The 17333-nt window shown below is 33.2% G+C and overlaps 1 protein-coding gene across 4 annotated transcripts in view; it reads right to left on the reverse strand.

Moving 5' to 3' along the window:
* Positions 1–17333, reverse strand: part of LOC118188535 (leukocyte tyrosine kinase receptor-like) — a 374636-nt gene that overhangs the window by 244781 nt on the left and 112522 nt on the right. For all 4 annotated transcript variants that reach the window (XR_015040889.1, XR_015040890.1, XR_015040888.1 and 1 more), the window contains exon 3: positions 1505–1638. Coding sequence is in view for 1 of the 4 variants with exons in the window: in XM_035358990.2 (XP_035214881.1) it covers positions 1505–1638 (134 nt within the window). In the remaining 3 variants the exon portion in view is untranslated. The remainder of the gene's footprint in view (positions 1–1504; positions 1639–17333) is intronic.

Genomic DNA, 17333 nt, shown 5'->3' on the forward strand with positions numbered 1-17333 from the left:
AAGTTAAAAAATAACTTCAAAATCTGTTTAAAGATTTTGGAACGTTGATACTCAGAATATCTCTTATTTAGAGCAAGGACCAAAGTAGATAAATGCTAAATCGAAACTCAAGGTGAATGATTTAGAGTTAATAAAATAAAAGAAGCCTGCTACCTTGAAATGATAGTTTGACAGAAGTATTCGAATGTGTTCAGATGCGAATGGGAGTGTTCCAGTTGTAAAGTTGAAAACTTCCATTGGTAAACTAAAATGACGTACTAAGAAACAGTGAGCAAAATCTATGGCTGTTGAACTGTAATATTTATTTACCTATTTTAAGCTTTGTTAAATCTATAGAATAATAACTTTCCAAAATTTTATTTTATTTTAGCACTATTAATAATTGTAAATAACTCCATATTTTTTGGTAAGCAAATTTATATGACTATAGTTCATAGCGGAGGAGAGTGTTTGGCAACCATTTATCAATGTTTTAAAGATTTTCTGTGGCCCAACCGACACGAAAATAAATATTTGTATGTTTTATTTAATTTCCATTAAAAAGGCATTTCTGCAAATTTAAGGTTGTGGAGTATTATGAGAGTAACGATTTGTGTTCACATTAAGATTCTAGTTCATTTCAGATTCAGGTATTATCCTTTGGTGCCGAATTTATTGTATGTTGAATTTAAATCTTCATTCCTATCTTCTATTTATTGTAGCTATTACTTATTGAATGGTAATAACCAAAATTTTGACGAGCATTTCTACGCTTTCGAAGAAAGAACCCACTTACAAAACATAATGTAGTATGCGACCTACAGCTTTTGTGATCGTATCCTAGGATCATTAAACTGCAAAAAATCAAATCAGCATTGTCAGTCCTGCAAAAAGTACTAATAATGAAACAATTTAAACATTTTGAAAAAACATGTGGAAAACCATGTGAACCTAAAGATTTTGAAAAAACATGTGGAAAACCACGTGAACCTAAAGATTTTGAAAAAACACGTGGAAAACCATGTGAACCTAAAGATTTTGAAAAAACATGTGGAAAACCATGTGAACCTAAAGATTTTAAAAAAAAATGTGGAAAACCATGTGAACCTAAAGATTTTGAAAAAACATGTGGAAAACCATGTGAACCTAAAGATTTTGAAAAAACATGTGGAAAACCATGTGAACCTAAAGATTTTGAAAAAACATGTGGAAAACCATGTGAACCTAAAGATTTTGAAAAAACATGTGGAAAACCATTTGAACCTAAGGATTTTGAAAAAAAAAAACATGTGAAATACTACATTTGTACCAAATATTTCTACACTATCTCACAGAAGCAGGGTGGAAATTAGTTAATAAATGTGCTGACTATGTTTTGACTCGGCTGATCGACATTCGTCATGCATATCGCTGAATGATTCACAGAAACAGCCCTGATTTCTGTTAAGCTTTAAAACTAAATCTCGAAGAGGGAAAATTTTGCTGCTGTCTCGAAACGGGAGAAATAATGAAGTAAATTACTCACTGTCGTAGCAGTCAACAGCCTGAAGATCATCGACGGCGACGTGCGAAGGATAAGCGGACGCTGGATTGATGATTTCCAGAATAACCTGGAAAGGTTGGCTAACCAGTCCTATAAGCTGCGTCTGCTTCTCCCATCTGTAAAAAAAATGAAGTTCATTAGCAATCTGCTTTATGTATGTGTGCAAAATTAATGCAATAAAATGCTCATTTAAAATCACTAGAATTGGATTTGTAGATTACAATTTTCATCAACAATAAAAGGGGCAAAATGCTCTCTTGAATACAAAAGTATGTGTAAAAAGCGCACTTTATGAAGCTGTTATTACCGTAAATGACGTAAAAGAGTATGTTAAATATGTAAAATTCATTTATTGCATAGATGCTGCATATACTACATAAAAATGAACGTTGTTTACTTACTATTCTGAAACACTAGCATTATTCAGTGATTCGAATTTTGTATGTAAGTAACCAATTTATTTGGACAAAGCACAGGCCATCAAGCAGTCACTTTTCAATTTTATTCTTGAGTAATGTCCACAAAACTACTTAGGCTAATTCGAAGGTTAGTTCGAAGAAGGACGGGACATCAGAATTTCAACGCGAGATCATACATACGTAGTCCCGCCGCCCTAACTATGCAGTTCCGCCACAATTTTTGAGAAACGCTAGAGACCAATCCAAAGGTTTGCCACCCCTTATCCTCTACTAGCAAGCTCTCGAGAAGGCGCTCGGCTTGCCGTGTATTTTGAGTACCCTCTTTCCGCACAAAAATTATACACTTACAGACGTCATGCCTTCGAACCTGGGCTAATCAGTACGATACCCAGTATCACTAACCACCATACCGGCTGGGCTGTTAGGCAATAGAGAATAATATCAGAGTTCTGAAAGACTGATTCTGGCTTTGATTACAAACGTCAAAACTACGACTTTGTGTGAATGCAATAGCACATAGGTCGCTTTAAAATGTTATCATTATTAGGATTATGATACTTCTGCGGCGTTCAAAAAATTTGATATATTTTTCTATATCTGTCGGAAAATCTGGCATAAAGTGCACTTTGAAGCCGAAAACACTGTCACTTTTTGTATCTGAGAAGCCTTAAAATGCTAATTGTAACTTTACCTTACGTCATAATACTGTAGCTTTCTGCCTGGGAAGCCCGGATGACATAAATCACCGGAGCAACTCAAAATCTAGAGTTATGAATTCCTCTAAAAATTCTTTGATTCGTCATAAATATTAAAAGCAGATAAGGAAAAGGTCACTGGCACAAAGATCTACATGTTTGCTTAAAATTCTAAGACCAGCAGCGAAATAGTTTTGCAAATGGCATCAACTGTTTGCGTATTAGAAACATGCACTAACAAGTAAACCTTCTCTCCTTTAATACCGAATTCTCAGAAAACCATACATTTTATGAAAACTTATGTTACAAGTAGAAAAATTGTGAAATCTCAGGGGCAGAGGGACAAGCGTTTAGGAGTTATAGAGCACACAAAGTATTAGAAAAGTGTTGAGAACATGACAAAAAAAGTCGCTAAACTGCTCGTTTCACGTGTTTATATGAACTAATAATATGGTAAGATGTTGGGGATCTCAATATAAAGGAAGAAACAACTCGTTGAAAAGAAACATTATACGTTGGGATTTTGAAAATCTGACTTGACTAATAAATACTTTCTAAACTAAAAAGTTAAAGAAAGAGCTAAAGCAGTAAATTTTCTTAATCTTAATTCTAAATTGTGGTGGGAAGATTTTAACAAACTCGAAAATGTAAAGGGACGTTTTTCTATAAATGTTACTTATTACGAGAATTAATTTAAGTGCAAGAAATCTAAAAGAATTTTCTAGAAAGAATTTACTTTTAAAGAGTAGTTTCTGGGACTCCAACCTCAGTATTGAAATTCACTTTCACGGTATTCAATGCTTACGTTAGTTTTGAATGTCCGCGAAAATTCACCGAGGACTAGAGTAAGTGAATGTTCGTCAGATACCTCATAAAACATTATGGTTAAACTGAAGTCTTGGCTTATACGCACAGAATTTGATTATGAAAATAGTTCGTCATCCAAAATATTCGTAAACGGAAAAGATTTTTCCCATAGGAAATATTGTAAAATTAATTAATCCATTCCCGCATTTCCATTGCTTGCTTAAAGATTACTTTATATGCATGTTCTTAATATAAAATCAATGATTTTTATTAAATCTAGCATATACACAATATTAAAATATTTAATATGATATTGAACAAATAAAAATTCATTGACTTCCTTGGACGGCCTATGAAATTACATGCATTTTTTTGCTGATCTTTATTTAAACTTATGTCCTCCTATTCTAACTTCATTAACCCATTTCTCAAGGCAAGTTATAAATGACACCAAAAGTTGCAAATTTTGAAATTAAATATGCCAGTCAATTTTTGTCCCACGGGAGTCAAACTTCTTCTATTTTTATTTTTTATAAAACTTTCCCAAACATAAATATAGGAACCGGACGATCGCATTCAGATAAATTTCAGCAAGGCAGATTTCGTTACTTGCTGAAAATTATTCTTTTAAATTTGATATTACCCAAATATGGATAATTTTGTCATTTAGAACATTTCCGTAATCGGAAGTATGTGACTACGACCGACAATTGAGAAAATAAAGGTCAGGTAAGGACTTTTAAGCCTTCAAAAGGGTGGGTCGTGTGTGTGTGTATATATCTATGTATATACTATATTTATATCTATATCTATTTATCTACCTATACACACATATATATCCATTACCTTAGAGTGTTCAGCTGAATTTTTACAATATCAAACACGTAGCAACTTAACACTACTCAACTTTACATTGCATAAGTGCCCACCATTTACACAGTTAGCAGTGACAACAACTACTCTACACTTCCGCGTATAAAAATATGTAGTTACGAGGTAAGTTTACTTGTCTTGTAGAGATATTAGGTATTTTGGAAGCAGGAGTGATGAAAAATGAGCAACGCCTTCGCCGGTAATCGAACCACGGACTTCTGAAACACACGCGCAGCGTGCAGACCACTACACCACGAAGGCACACTAAGAAGGCGGGAGAAATACCTTATAGTCTTTTTAGTATTATTTTTATAGATTGTATTTATTTCTCGTTTTTTTATGTTTAGAATGTTTATTTAGTTTTGCATGCATAATTCGTGTCGGGGAAGTACCAGTATAGGCAAGGATTTCTAAATTTCTTTGGAATAATACTCTTAATTACTTTAGCAATGTACTTTTAATTAAATATTTTGTTTCCTATGTCGATTTGCTTACTAAATTTATTAAAATTATTTTATAGTTAAATTTCGCATTTAAGCAATTCACTACTTTTGGTTTTGTGTAATTCTTTACCCATGCCTATGTGGATGACAAAACAAAGAATTGAGTAACTGAAGAGTTAGGTTTGAAGGCAGCTTCCCCTTGAAAAGATCTGTCTCCTGCCTGCTCAACAATTATTCACTTTATGCAAATTAATTTACTCTTTAAAATTCTTAAAAAAAATTTTAGGATTACTTTTTGGATTATAAAATATTTTTTTCATATATTTAGATGCTTGCACTTAATTTACATATGCTTTCTGAATTTAAATGATATTGTAAATTAGTTCGCAGCAATAATTAATCTTTTATTTGTTTTCAATTGAATTTTCTTAATTTAAAATTTGAATTAGCTTTATGTGAATGAGATAATGTTATTGTATTTGTTAAACTCAAATTTCCTTCCTTGGAATGGCGCAAGAGAATTACTTAATTTTATTTAACTTTACTATTAGTTTCTTATGAAAAAATTATACATATGTATATATATATATATATATAAACAAAAATTTAATTATTGCCATAAATTATTGGAATAAAGTACTGACTCAAATTTATTTCAATAATTCATCGCATTAATTAAATTTGTGTTCATTGGAGATGATATATAAAACTATACATATATATATATATATATATGCGTACGTTTGATACTGCAATAAAAAGGAAATGCACAACTAGATGTTTTAGGAGGATCATATGCAAAATTTCAACGTTCTAAGGCTAATCGATTTTGAGTTGTGCTAAATGCGTACATATATACAATGTACGTATATACAGACCTCACGAAAAAATCTATTTGAATTCAATTTTAAATTCATTTTACAATCCGTTTTGGAATGAAAAGAGTCCTCATTCTGTCCATATGGACAAATCGTCACTCAAAAAAATCATCCAAATAGATTTGGAAATGATACAAATGGGTATTTCCCCTGAAATATGATACCCGAAATTTTTCGCAATTACAGTACTTCCTTGCACGAAGTACAAATAGGAAACCTCGAATCCAAGTGACCTATATCTGCAAAGGGAAGCTGACGGCATAAGTAGAAAATGGTAACAAAGTCAGTAGTGGAAATGTTATTGCGTGAAAGGGAAATCTTATTTCGTAAAAACATCGGACAGCCGTTGCCTTTATTCAATTTTTTCCCTCTGTCTTTTAATCTCGCGCTCTCTATTTGAGATTAACTAAGCCTTTATCCCATTAATAGCTTGTCCATTGTGATTCGTTTCTGTTTATGTTAAACCAGATATGTTATTGTTATTGCAGATATTTGTGATACGGCTTAATACTTACTGCATTATCAGATGATGATATTCTATGAACTTTTACATTTTACCCTATTTTTGCATAAACTTCGCTGATCAAGTAACTAGGAACATCCTCTCCTTCTGAATACATTTTCTGCATTGCATTAACTTCTCTTTGGAAAATCCTTTGCTGCAAGCTTACTTGTTCGTATCTCGAGACATCGCTTGCCATACAAGACATTTTTCGTTTGGAAAACTTGATCGCGATCAAAGACTTTCGTGAATTAAGGTTCTATTGTATGCTTGCAAAAACATATCAAAATGGCAATCTTTAAAGGACCATTAAAGATCAGACAAATTTGCTGCTTAAAAGGAGAAAAAAAACAGACTAATTAATTTTGGTTTATAAAAAGGCAAGTTCGTCAACAAACAAAACTTGCTTGGGCCGCTTAAAATTCTGTAATCACGGAGTCGCTGTGCGCTGTTTTACTTTACAGAAGTTCTCTTCCTTTTTAGTTTCAATAAAATGTTTGAGTCAAAATGCTACTACTATGCAGAAGTGCAACTGCTTTCTACCGCAAACGAATTGATTTGATCAATGAAGTTTAAAATGATCTGGTAGAACTTATGACGTCGTACTTTTTTGCAAACGAACCATTTCCGGTCGAGTTATTAGCCTCTACCACTCAGAGATCGTTAGTGAAGAAAGCTCGACTCCGCGACTTTTATGACTCGCATCTCTGAAACTGCATTTTCAGAGAATAACTTAAGGTATGGTATACCGTAAATATATTTTACAGTATATGATATGCAATTCAAGAAAACGCTATTGTCAGTATCAAAGGCATTGCACTATGATGCCGTTCGGTATGCATCTTTCTTCCCTCTTTTCTGTAAAAATTACATTTGAGTATAAAATAACTTTTACGCACTTTATATTTTATTTTATTTCTCGTTCATTATCTGCAGGTTTGGACTTAAAAGATATAAAATAAGCATCTCACTCGCTGATTTTAATCTATTTACTTGTATATAACCGGCAATGGCAGAATGTATAGGATTATTGAACACCGGTCATTCGATCCAACTCCGAATACTGCTGAACAAGTTAAGTCTCCTGTGCTATTTCCTGTTTGAAGAAAATTTGCGGTTTTCCATGTGTAACGTGAACATGAGCCTAAAATTATTACGTAGCGCTGTTGGTTCCAGTATATATTAAAACCCTAATAAAGCCTAAGTCCCAATAAGCTTTTGTTTGACATTAACTTCAAATAAGATGTTTCAATGGAATTTTCTCTCTCCCCCTTTGAAACAAGTTGAGATTTTTTTTTTCAAATTACTATTATGAAATACACTCATATCCATAAATTAACGATAATTCGGAGTCACGCGTAAATCGAACTCTAAAATAAATATATCACCTGTAAAATCACTACACACATCTTCAAGAATCATATGCAAATTTCAGGAAGTAACCAGATGACACCGATGGTACGTCAAAATGACGAGAGTGTAAGAGAGTGATATATAAGGAATACAGGTAAGGAAGTAAAATTGTTGGCAGGCGCTTTATAAGCATTTCAGTGCAATAACCGAATAGTTATGACACAAAGGACGCATTTGGATGATTCTTTACCTAGCAGAATTATCGGCCGTCTGGAATTTGGGTGTATCCAACTGGAAGTATCAGACGAATTTGGAACTGCCCAGAGTGTCATCTCCAGGCTTTGGCAACGATTCCAAGATGATGGTAATGTGAGTAGACGTTACAGCACAGGTCGCCCCAGAGTTACGACGCCGAATGAGGACCGGTATTTGGCAGTCACTGCCAAAAGAAACAGGCGGAGCACAGCCACAGACCTGTCTCGTCAGCTCTCTTCAGCCACTAGCACAACAATTTCAAGGCAGACCGGGTACAGACGCTTAGGGCAGATTGGTCTATATGCTCGTAGACCTGTCAGATGCGTTCCACTTACTGCAACTCACTGTCGCCTGCGGTTATCCTGAAGTAGAGAGCATGCATTGTAGACACCGCAACTGTGGGCTTGCGTGATGTTTTCCGACGAGTCCAGGTTTAGCTTGTAGTCTGATTCTCGCCGGACTTTCATATGGAGAGCTCCAGGTACCCGTTACCACCAAGAAAACATCATTGAACGACACCGTTACGGTGTTGCAGGAGTGCTCGTTTGGGGTGGAATTATTCTAGGTTCCAGAAATGACCTGCATTTTCAAATTGGAACCATGACAAGTCAAATCTATCGGAACTTCATTCTGGAACAACATGTACGTTTGTTTCGGGGCGCCATCGGCGCACAGTTTGTGTTTATGGATGACCACGCCCGTCCTCACCGTGCAAACATCGTAAGCGAATGCCTTCAATCGGAGGATATCACCCGTATGGACTGGCCAGCATTCTCACCGGACTTGAATCCAGTAGAGCACGTATGGGACATGCTTGGCCTTCAAGTTGCAGCCCATCAACCTCCTCCTACATGTCTACCGGAACTTCGGAGAGCATTGCTTTTTGAGTGGTGTAATATCCCCAAGATCAGATCGATAATTTGATACTCAGCATGCCTAGGTGTTGTACGGACTGTATTGCATCGTCTGGGAGACATACAATGTATTAACAATAATACCAACCATGTAATATTGGTTTTTTATAAATAGGTTTATTTTTTGTAATTTGCTCCAGAGAGAAAAAATCGCTATTTTTTTTAATAATATCAAACATATAGCATCTTTTTTTGCTCTTTACGTTTTGTTTAATAAATAAGCTTTACAAATAAGTCAAATTTGTTTTGCTTCTAACCCTTCCATTGCCTGATTTTGCATTATCCTTAATTTATGGACATGAGTGTATTATAGCTAAGGCAGAAAATTTATGTTGATCCTTTTCAGGAATTATAAGGGCTTTCCTCCTTACGCAAGTGTTGATAAATCTAAAAAACTCATTTCTTTCCCTATTAGTATGTTCAATTTCTTTTATAAATATTAGATTATTTTACATTTTAATAAATTCTAAGTAGTTTTCTGTTACAGTTTCTGAAAAATCACGCTGGAAAATAATCTTCTACCATTTTTTTTTAAACTCAAAGTTTTTATGGCTTTCTGCAACACATGGAAAAGTGTTTTCGTAAGAAGTTAAATGCGTATTAACGAAAGGCAAACCTTTTAATGCCCAGCAGTCTTCTTTCAAAAATGTACTACTTACTATGAAAAAAAATCTTTGCATGTACAAAAAATGCATAACAATATGCCCAGTTACATAGTAATTGATCTAAAACAAAGATGTTAAATGCGTTTCTAGAATATGATTAATTTAGGAGTCGTTTACCCAATTTATCGTTTTATTATTTTGCATATATTAAATAAAATATAATTATTTTGCAGTTATATTAAAATATATATATATGATAAAATTATTATTAGTTATATTAAAAAATATATATATGATAAAATTTAGCTATCACTTTTTCAAATCTTATGGATTTGAGCAGACCATATCTGATGGGCCCACAATTGGTACCTCAAAAATTTAGTATGCTTACTACTGGGATGTTAAATAAACTACAGATTTTAAGAATTTTGCTTGCAATTTGATATGATAATTACGAAACACTGTCTGATAAAGACACCACATGACTTCCTTGCACGGTCTATTATTAAATTATACGTATTTTTTGCTGCACTTCATTTAAAATTATTTCTTCGAATTTCATTTTCAGACACCTCATTCAAACTATTCATTTCTCATTTCATGGCAAGGCAAAAATACATAAAAACTCAAAACATCTTATTTAAGATTGTAAAATACAGAAAAATCGTAAGCACTAGAAAAAAATTAAAACCAGCTTTAAAAAAAAACTATTTTTACTATTAAAATTAAAGTTTCTACGCTAAAAGAAGCAATTCGGCCAACGGGCAAAAAGACCAAATTTTTTATGCACAGAATTGAAAGTTAACTCTCCGTCCCACTGGGCCGAAGGACACTGAAGTTGTTTCATCAACTGACTTAATTCACTATTTTACAAAGACTTCCAAATGTAAACAAATGACAGCCTCGTTATACCTATCCCCACTTAAACTTTAACTGGAACATAAGAACAACATAATTCAACTATTTTTAAAGCACAAAATGCACAATTTATCAACGGATAAAAATAAAAACACTGAGCTCACCATGCAGAGTAACAGGATGGGAGTATATATATATATGTTTGGTGCAGCCCATTGAAACGAAAAAGGGAGGTGCACAACTACACGTTATAACAGTCCCATATCCGAAATTTCAACGTTTTACGTCTGCTCGTTTTTGGTCCGTACAGGTATACAGAGGTCCCGAAAAAAATCTCTTCTGAATTCATTTTAAATCCCTTTTACAGAAAGAAAGAGTCCCTTATTCTGTCCGTACGTACAGATATCGCACAAAATAATAATTCAGAGGGATTCGAGAGCGGTCAAAATGGATATTTTCGTTGAAATATGATACCCATTTTTCGCGATTGGAATACTTCCTTTACTTCATACAATGAAGTAAAAAGAAGCTTGCACAATGAAATGATACATTTTTGGGGAAAATACATGAAGAATAAATAAATTATGAAATATCCCATTTATGCCAGATTCCTCTAAAATCTTCGTGAAAACTGATTAGCTCTTAAGAAACTCACTAATGGTATGTTTAGTTTTCTATGTTATTGCTTTGTTTATGATATGCCCCTTGTTCATATGTAGTAGTGTAAATTCCATATCAGGGAAATCTAGCGCAATTTTATTACTTACCATCTTTTCCCACACTAACATTGTTGCCCTAATTATAGTCTATCAGTTATTAAAGTTTTAAAATAACATCCATCTCTTTCCCATTCATTCATTACTTAGGCATTAGATACCTAAAGGAATCATTCACATTTATAAATTCTCTGAAATTTGTTTACTGTAAACGATATTTGCCTTATTAATACGTTAAATAGGGGAATAAATCAGTTCAAATGGGGAATAAATCGGGAATAAATCAGTTCAAATGGGGAATAAATCAGTTCTATTGCGATAAAAATAATAAATATAGAATTCTGAGTAAGATCAGTTCATTTGAATTGAAATTAATTTCAGTTCCGTACAAACATTTCGTCATTATTCTGTTCTTCGTAAATAAAACTAAAATACTTTCTCATGTGCTATAATAATTATCAACTGTTCGTAACTTCACAATAAAAATTTATCTTTTCGTATTCTCAATTAATTTTCAGACTGAATATTCTCTAAGCTTAGATTTAGAAAATATACTGTGAAACTCTGCATATGCATGGGTAAAACTATCATTGCCTAGTAATTTGTAACATTCACTGGAAAGATTGTTTTGCTTTGGTTTATTTGATTATGGCAAAGCACTCAAGGCTGTCTGCTTATGGGAAGGGATGCCTTCGTGCAGGACTTTCTGAGAAAACCTGGCTCGTATACAAGTTACGCGTTGGGCAAAACTACGAAAACACCCATGCAGCCAGCTCGTTCGCGGGATATGAGCCTCGAACCGAACAATCAGTGTTCAACGACTTTACGGTTCGATCGTTAGTGGGTTCATTCGAAAGAACTTTCTAATTAAAATTTGTAAAATTTCAAGAACAAGACAAAACGCAAGCAAGAGCTTAAAAGGTTTGTTTTTATGAATATTCAGACTGGAGGACACTTTTGCTGCTTAAAAAATCCGAAATTTATAAGAATAGTTACTGGCATATTTTCAATAGAAATTTTAAAAGATTTCAAGGCGTTGTTGAAATTTATCCCTCATCTCGATATTTACACACTGAAAACATTTTTCACAGCTGGAAGAAGAACGAATTCGCAAACCTACATATACTTCAGTACTTGAACTAAAAAATGTCGGGGGGAAAAATGAGCTGAAAGGGGAAACATGGCTAAACGTGGAGGGTACAGCCTATAAATGTGTAGAGTTTTAGAAATGTTAATATATCTTTTAAAATATTGTAGAGAAATTAGGTATTTTTTCGAAGCAGGCAAGATGAAAAATTAGCAACGCCTTCCCCGGAATCGAACCACGGACCTCTGGAATATCGTCCCACCGTGCAGACCGCCACACCACGAAGGCATGCTAGGAAGGCGGAAGAAATATCTTATAATATAAATACTACAATTTGCACTTAGCGCGTTTTACTTAGACTTATCACACATAATTTTCTCAATAATAGACTCAATAATAGACTCAAAATACTAATATCCCATTTCCTGCGTGCTTTATTTATATATTGTGCATGTGCATGTATTATAAGAAATTTGTGTAAGTACTTTTTTAATAATGACTTTTTTTGAGTTATTACATGAGAAATACGCCCAAACGTCTTGTAATTATTCTCCGATCATGTTTAATTTCTTTTTTTATTACAATATTTATTAAAACAAGCACTAGATGATGGTATACAGTTTATTAAAATGCTACTACTAAATAAATCGTAAATACATTTAAATAACTCCATGTAGCATTTTTTAAAAATGTTTTTTTTAATTTTCCTTATGTTCTGTACTTTATTAACATTTTAGTAAAATAATTATTACTTATTTCAAATATTACTAGTCTATTTTTAATATTCATGAAGACTAAAGCTAAAAATGGGATCCTAATATCTATAGATTATTATATATTTATAGTGTATATATTTTAAATGGATTTCAAATGTGTTAACCTTCCTTTACTGCTCTTTAGTTAACCACAATTTTGAATTAACCGAGGACATCGTTCCCGGTATTATTCCGAGAATTGATCCGAGAATAATAAATCATTTTTTTACATATAAGATGTCTAAAAAAATGTGAGTAGGTCTAATATGAATGGTATGCAAATCATTCATATTAATCAAGTTAAAAATTTTAGATCGTCAAAGGTAAAAATTAGATCCTATTTATATTAGGGAACAATAAGACAATGGATTCATTTCTAAAGTTCAAACTGTTTCTGAAAAGGAAGTGATTAGATAAAGAAGAAAATCATCTAAGCAAATTTCATTATATGGAAAATAAATGTTTTTTTAATTAATGAACAAAATTTATGACATAAGTATTTGTCTCTTTTATAATAAGATCTATTCTCGGTGGTTTAAAACATCATTTACTTGCAGTATTTGAGAAAATTAAACATAAAATAATTCCTGTACGTAGAACTGCCTCTTTGCTACATGATTATTTGTAGTTAAATATTTATATTTATTAATACAAAGGTATTAATAAACAAATACTCTACATTCCTAATTAGCATTTTTCTTTAATATAGACGAGATTTTTGAATTGGATAAATCTGTATGCAGATCTATAATCGCCATAAACTCACAGTCATCTTTTCTAAGATGACCACCTCCAGAGAAAAGCAAATTATTTGGAATCATGGATTGTTATCTGAGACAGGGTCCTATATATGTGTCCGTGGTGTAGCGGTAACACACTCGACTCGTATTCGAGAGGTCCAGTTTCGAGTCCGGCGAGGCCATTGCAGACTTTTCACATCTTCTGCTTCAAAATAACCTAATGACTCTGCAAACCTAAGCTTTTAAATAGAAATACAAATTCTCTCGATCTCATTTCTGGGCCACAGTTTTTGCAACGCAATAATAAATTACATTGATACGCATTTTAGAAAGCACAGTATAAAAAATATCGAGTCCTAAGCCCTTAAAATTTGAATTAGAATATGATCCACGCTTTGTTCCCAAAGTAACTCGTCGCTTAAATTTTTTGGTGACTCTATAAAAATTTAATAGATGCCTGCTGTCGTGACGTAACTAGTAGCACGTCTGGCTAGCATCAGAAGATCTTGAATTTGAATTCCGGCGAGGGTATATATGATTTTTCAAGTCTCCTCTTTCGGGAAAAAAAAAAACTGATATCTTTACAACACAGCATTTATACCTCTTTATTCTCATATATGTTAAGGAAAAACAAAACGAAATTTGAAATTGTGTTGATGTAATCTTGGAAATACGTAATATTTATAAGCTTTTAAAACTATAATACTTGCAGTCCGCTATAACTCGGTAAATGTAAGTACAAGACAGACGGAATGTTGTAAAGAAAAGCATTGTTGTTGAAGGTAAGCTATCATGGATGATCAACGTGACAGGCAAACCACATGTATACGAGCCAGTTTCCCTTAGAAAGTTTCCACAAAGGCATCCCTCCTCTTAGGCAGATAACTGTCGAGGATTTGTCATAATCGCATACACAAACAAACAAGCAGGCAAATAAGTCACATAGACGCCAACATCCAGTGATCGAATTCCTCACAAATCCGGGGATAACTCAACGACATACATTCACAGTAAGCTGTTAGCAGTCTATGGAGACAAAACAACGTAAACAACGCATCGAAGTAATTTGTGTCGATGTCTTCAGAGATTTTGGCTTGAGGATAGCAATATTCAGCATTAGCTACAGTCAGATAGACTCTCAACAGTCACAATCCATAAAAACGCTTCAGATAATCACGAACTCTTTCAAAATATATATATATATATAACGCTATAAGCATGTCATGTTTGTCAAGTTGTCGCGTATTCCAGAGGTCCGTGGTTCGATTCTGAGCGAGGGCATTGTTCAGTTTTCATCTCTCTTGCTTCGAAATAACCTAATGTCTCTACAGTGGCGCCCGAACTAAAAAAGATGGTGAATGATGATTCTTCACCATCAGAATTTGGCGATTGGGTCCCCTAAAACCCAGTCGCCCTTTAAAAGAGGGAGTATATAAGGTATTTCTCCCGTCTTCTTATATATTTTTCATCACTCCTGCTTTAAAAATAACCTAATGACTCTACAAAGTTATTTTAGTTCAGTTAAAAATTAATTATGCGAAATCAGACTCAATATACACGCATCAATATGAGATAGTTTATAGGTATAACAAAAGCATTTGTGTTAGTGCTAATCCAATGATTAGAATACAGAAAGTTTTAAGCTCCCCGAATATCATACCTCTCGATAAGGGAGATTATACAAATCAGAAGGAACATGTGCTATGTTCTTCTGCAAAGTACTTCTGAGAACTGTCTAGAAAGCTTTTATGAAGTCATCATGTGTGATGAAACCTCAGGTTGTAATGTCCAAAGTCAAGATTTTTAGGAAAGTGCATTCGCGTCACGGAAACAAAGATGGCTGCAGTGCAGTGAAGCGGAAGAATTCTACACTGAAGTGACATTTCCAAAGGACCAATTTTTCTAAGTACAGAATTTAATTTCTTTAGTGCTTATCATTAGAAAACTACATTGGAATGAGCGTTTTTTTCTAGTAGACCTTTCACATCAGGAAACGCTTTTGTCATCAGATTTCTAAAAATATTATACTAGGCTGAATCCAGGTAACACTTCCTTTGAGCATATTTTTCATGTTTAAACCTGCGTAAAATTAAAGAATCACCTAAGTTTTATGCCAGTGAGAGGCGTAAGAAAAAAAAATTAATTAATGCATCAACAAGCTAATAATGTTATCCCAAAATGCGAAATATAAAGCTTTTTTTTTCTCTCCGTTCTACTGAAAAAATTTTCATTTTATAAAACTCAATTAATTAGTTTGAAGCTAATTAAAATATTTTCACTTTACAGACAGATTATTTTTAAAAATTCTCTTTTTAAATAAATGAAATGCCAAATATTCACGCTATTTAAAATAGAGAAATAAGTATAAAAGAGAATGCTTTAGTAGAACATTCGTCTGGTATTGGCTGAGAAACCGGTTTCTTTTCATTTAATTCAAAGGAAGCGAATAAAGACTTTCGTTAATTATGATTCTTTGAATAAATACTGACATTTTTTTTAGAAAAGCGCTTTCAGTAAAAACGAATTTATTTTCCTTCCTATTCAATACAGTAAATAATTTGTCTTTAATGCACAGACAGTTTATTCGATTTGCCTAATTTTGCTGTAGTAATTTTAGGAATACATGCTGTGTAATAAAGAAATTTCAACTCGGTCTTTCTTATTATTTCTTTCACTGAATTCTATTATTGGTACATTTTTCCCAACTCCATCAACGAAGACTTTCGTGAAAGTTCGGAGCAGTATCAGCGCATAAATTCGGGCAAGTATCCGTACATCTAAAAACATGAATAAAATAAATAGGAAAATAAAAACACAGTTGATCAGTTTATGTGTCATCTTAAAAGATTCGTTTGGTAAAATTATATGCAGAAATTACATGCAAATTCGTATGGTAAAATTACGTGTAAAATTTCATAAAACTCATGCATGAATCATGCATGCAAAGAATACTAGCCTACCAAACACTTGGTATACCAACCAAATACAACTGAATCTTTCGTAAGAGCTGAGTCCTCCATAAACATGGATTCCACGAGTATGGGTAAATTTTCTGCAGTTAATAAATATCATACTTTCTGCAAAATGGGTTCATAATTTTGTTGTATTAGACGGTGTAGAATTTCTGAGTGGTACGAGCTTTGTATAGCAGCTCAAATGCGATCTCTAATATGAGGTCTGCCTATGTAAAAATACCAAACTTAAGATTTAGGTTTTTCTTTAAAAGCAGTTTGGGAGTTTCTGAACTTGAATGTCTACACAACGTCCTGTTAGAAGAGACCAAAAAACGAGAATGAACACACAGCATGAAGGTTTTCTTACTGGAAGAAACTCGGTAATAATTTTCACCAGTGAGTGATGTTTGAACACAGAAAGGATTAGGGAATTTTAGCAAAGTAGAAGACTCAAAGTTTCTTTCCCCAGCGCTCGTTACCATTGTTATGAGGCATATTTGGGGAGAAGAAACGATCTCCTGAAGTTACAGACTACAGCATAGTTAGCAGTGCCAGACCAAAAGGCTAATTAAACAAATAGCTTGCGATCCTATAGCTTTCGTAACATCATAAAACATGACGTCAAAATTAGAAAGACTTGGGATAGCTAGATGTTTCTAACACAAAAGGAAAGAATGATTCGCAACAGGTAAATCTCCAATTTAATGAATCTATTATTCATAAAAAGATGGTTAGGTTGGGACATTTCCAATTATACAAAACATTTTAATTATTTCTTATGCGAAGTACAAACCAGTGTTGCAAATATGAATAAAATTTATGCATTCTGGTAAAAAAATGCAGATTAATGATTAAATGCAGATTAATGCAGATTAATAATTAATGATTAAACTGTAGAGTCATTAGGTTATTTTAAAGCAGGAGAAATGATAAATATGCAATGCCCTGGCCTGGACT

Source organism: Stegodyphus dumicola, chromosome 4 (genome assembly GCF_044657685.1).
Source record: "Stegodyphus dumicola isolate Sdum_Otavi_A_Nest chromosome 4, ASM4465768v1".
Lineage (NCBI taxonomy): Eukaryota > Metazoa > Arthropoda > Arachnida > Araneae > Eresidae > Stegodyphus > Stegodyphus dumicola.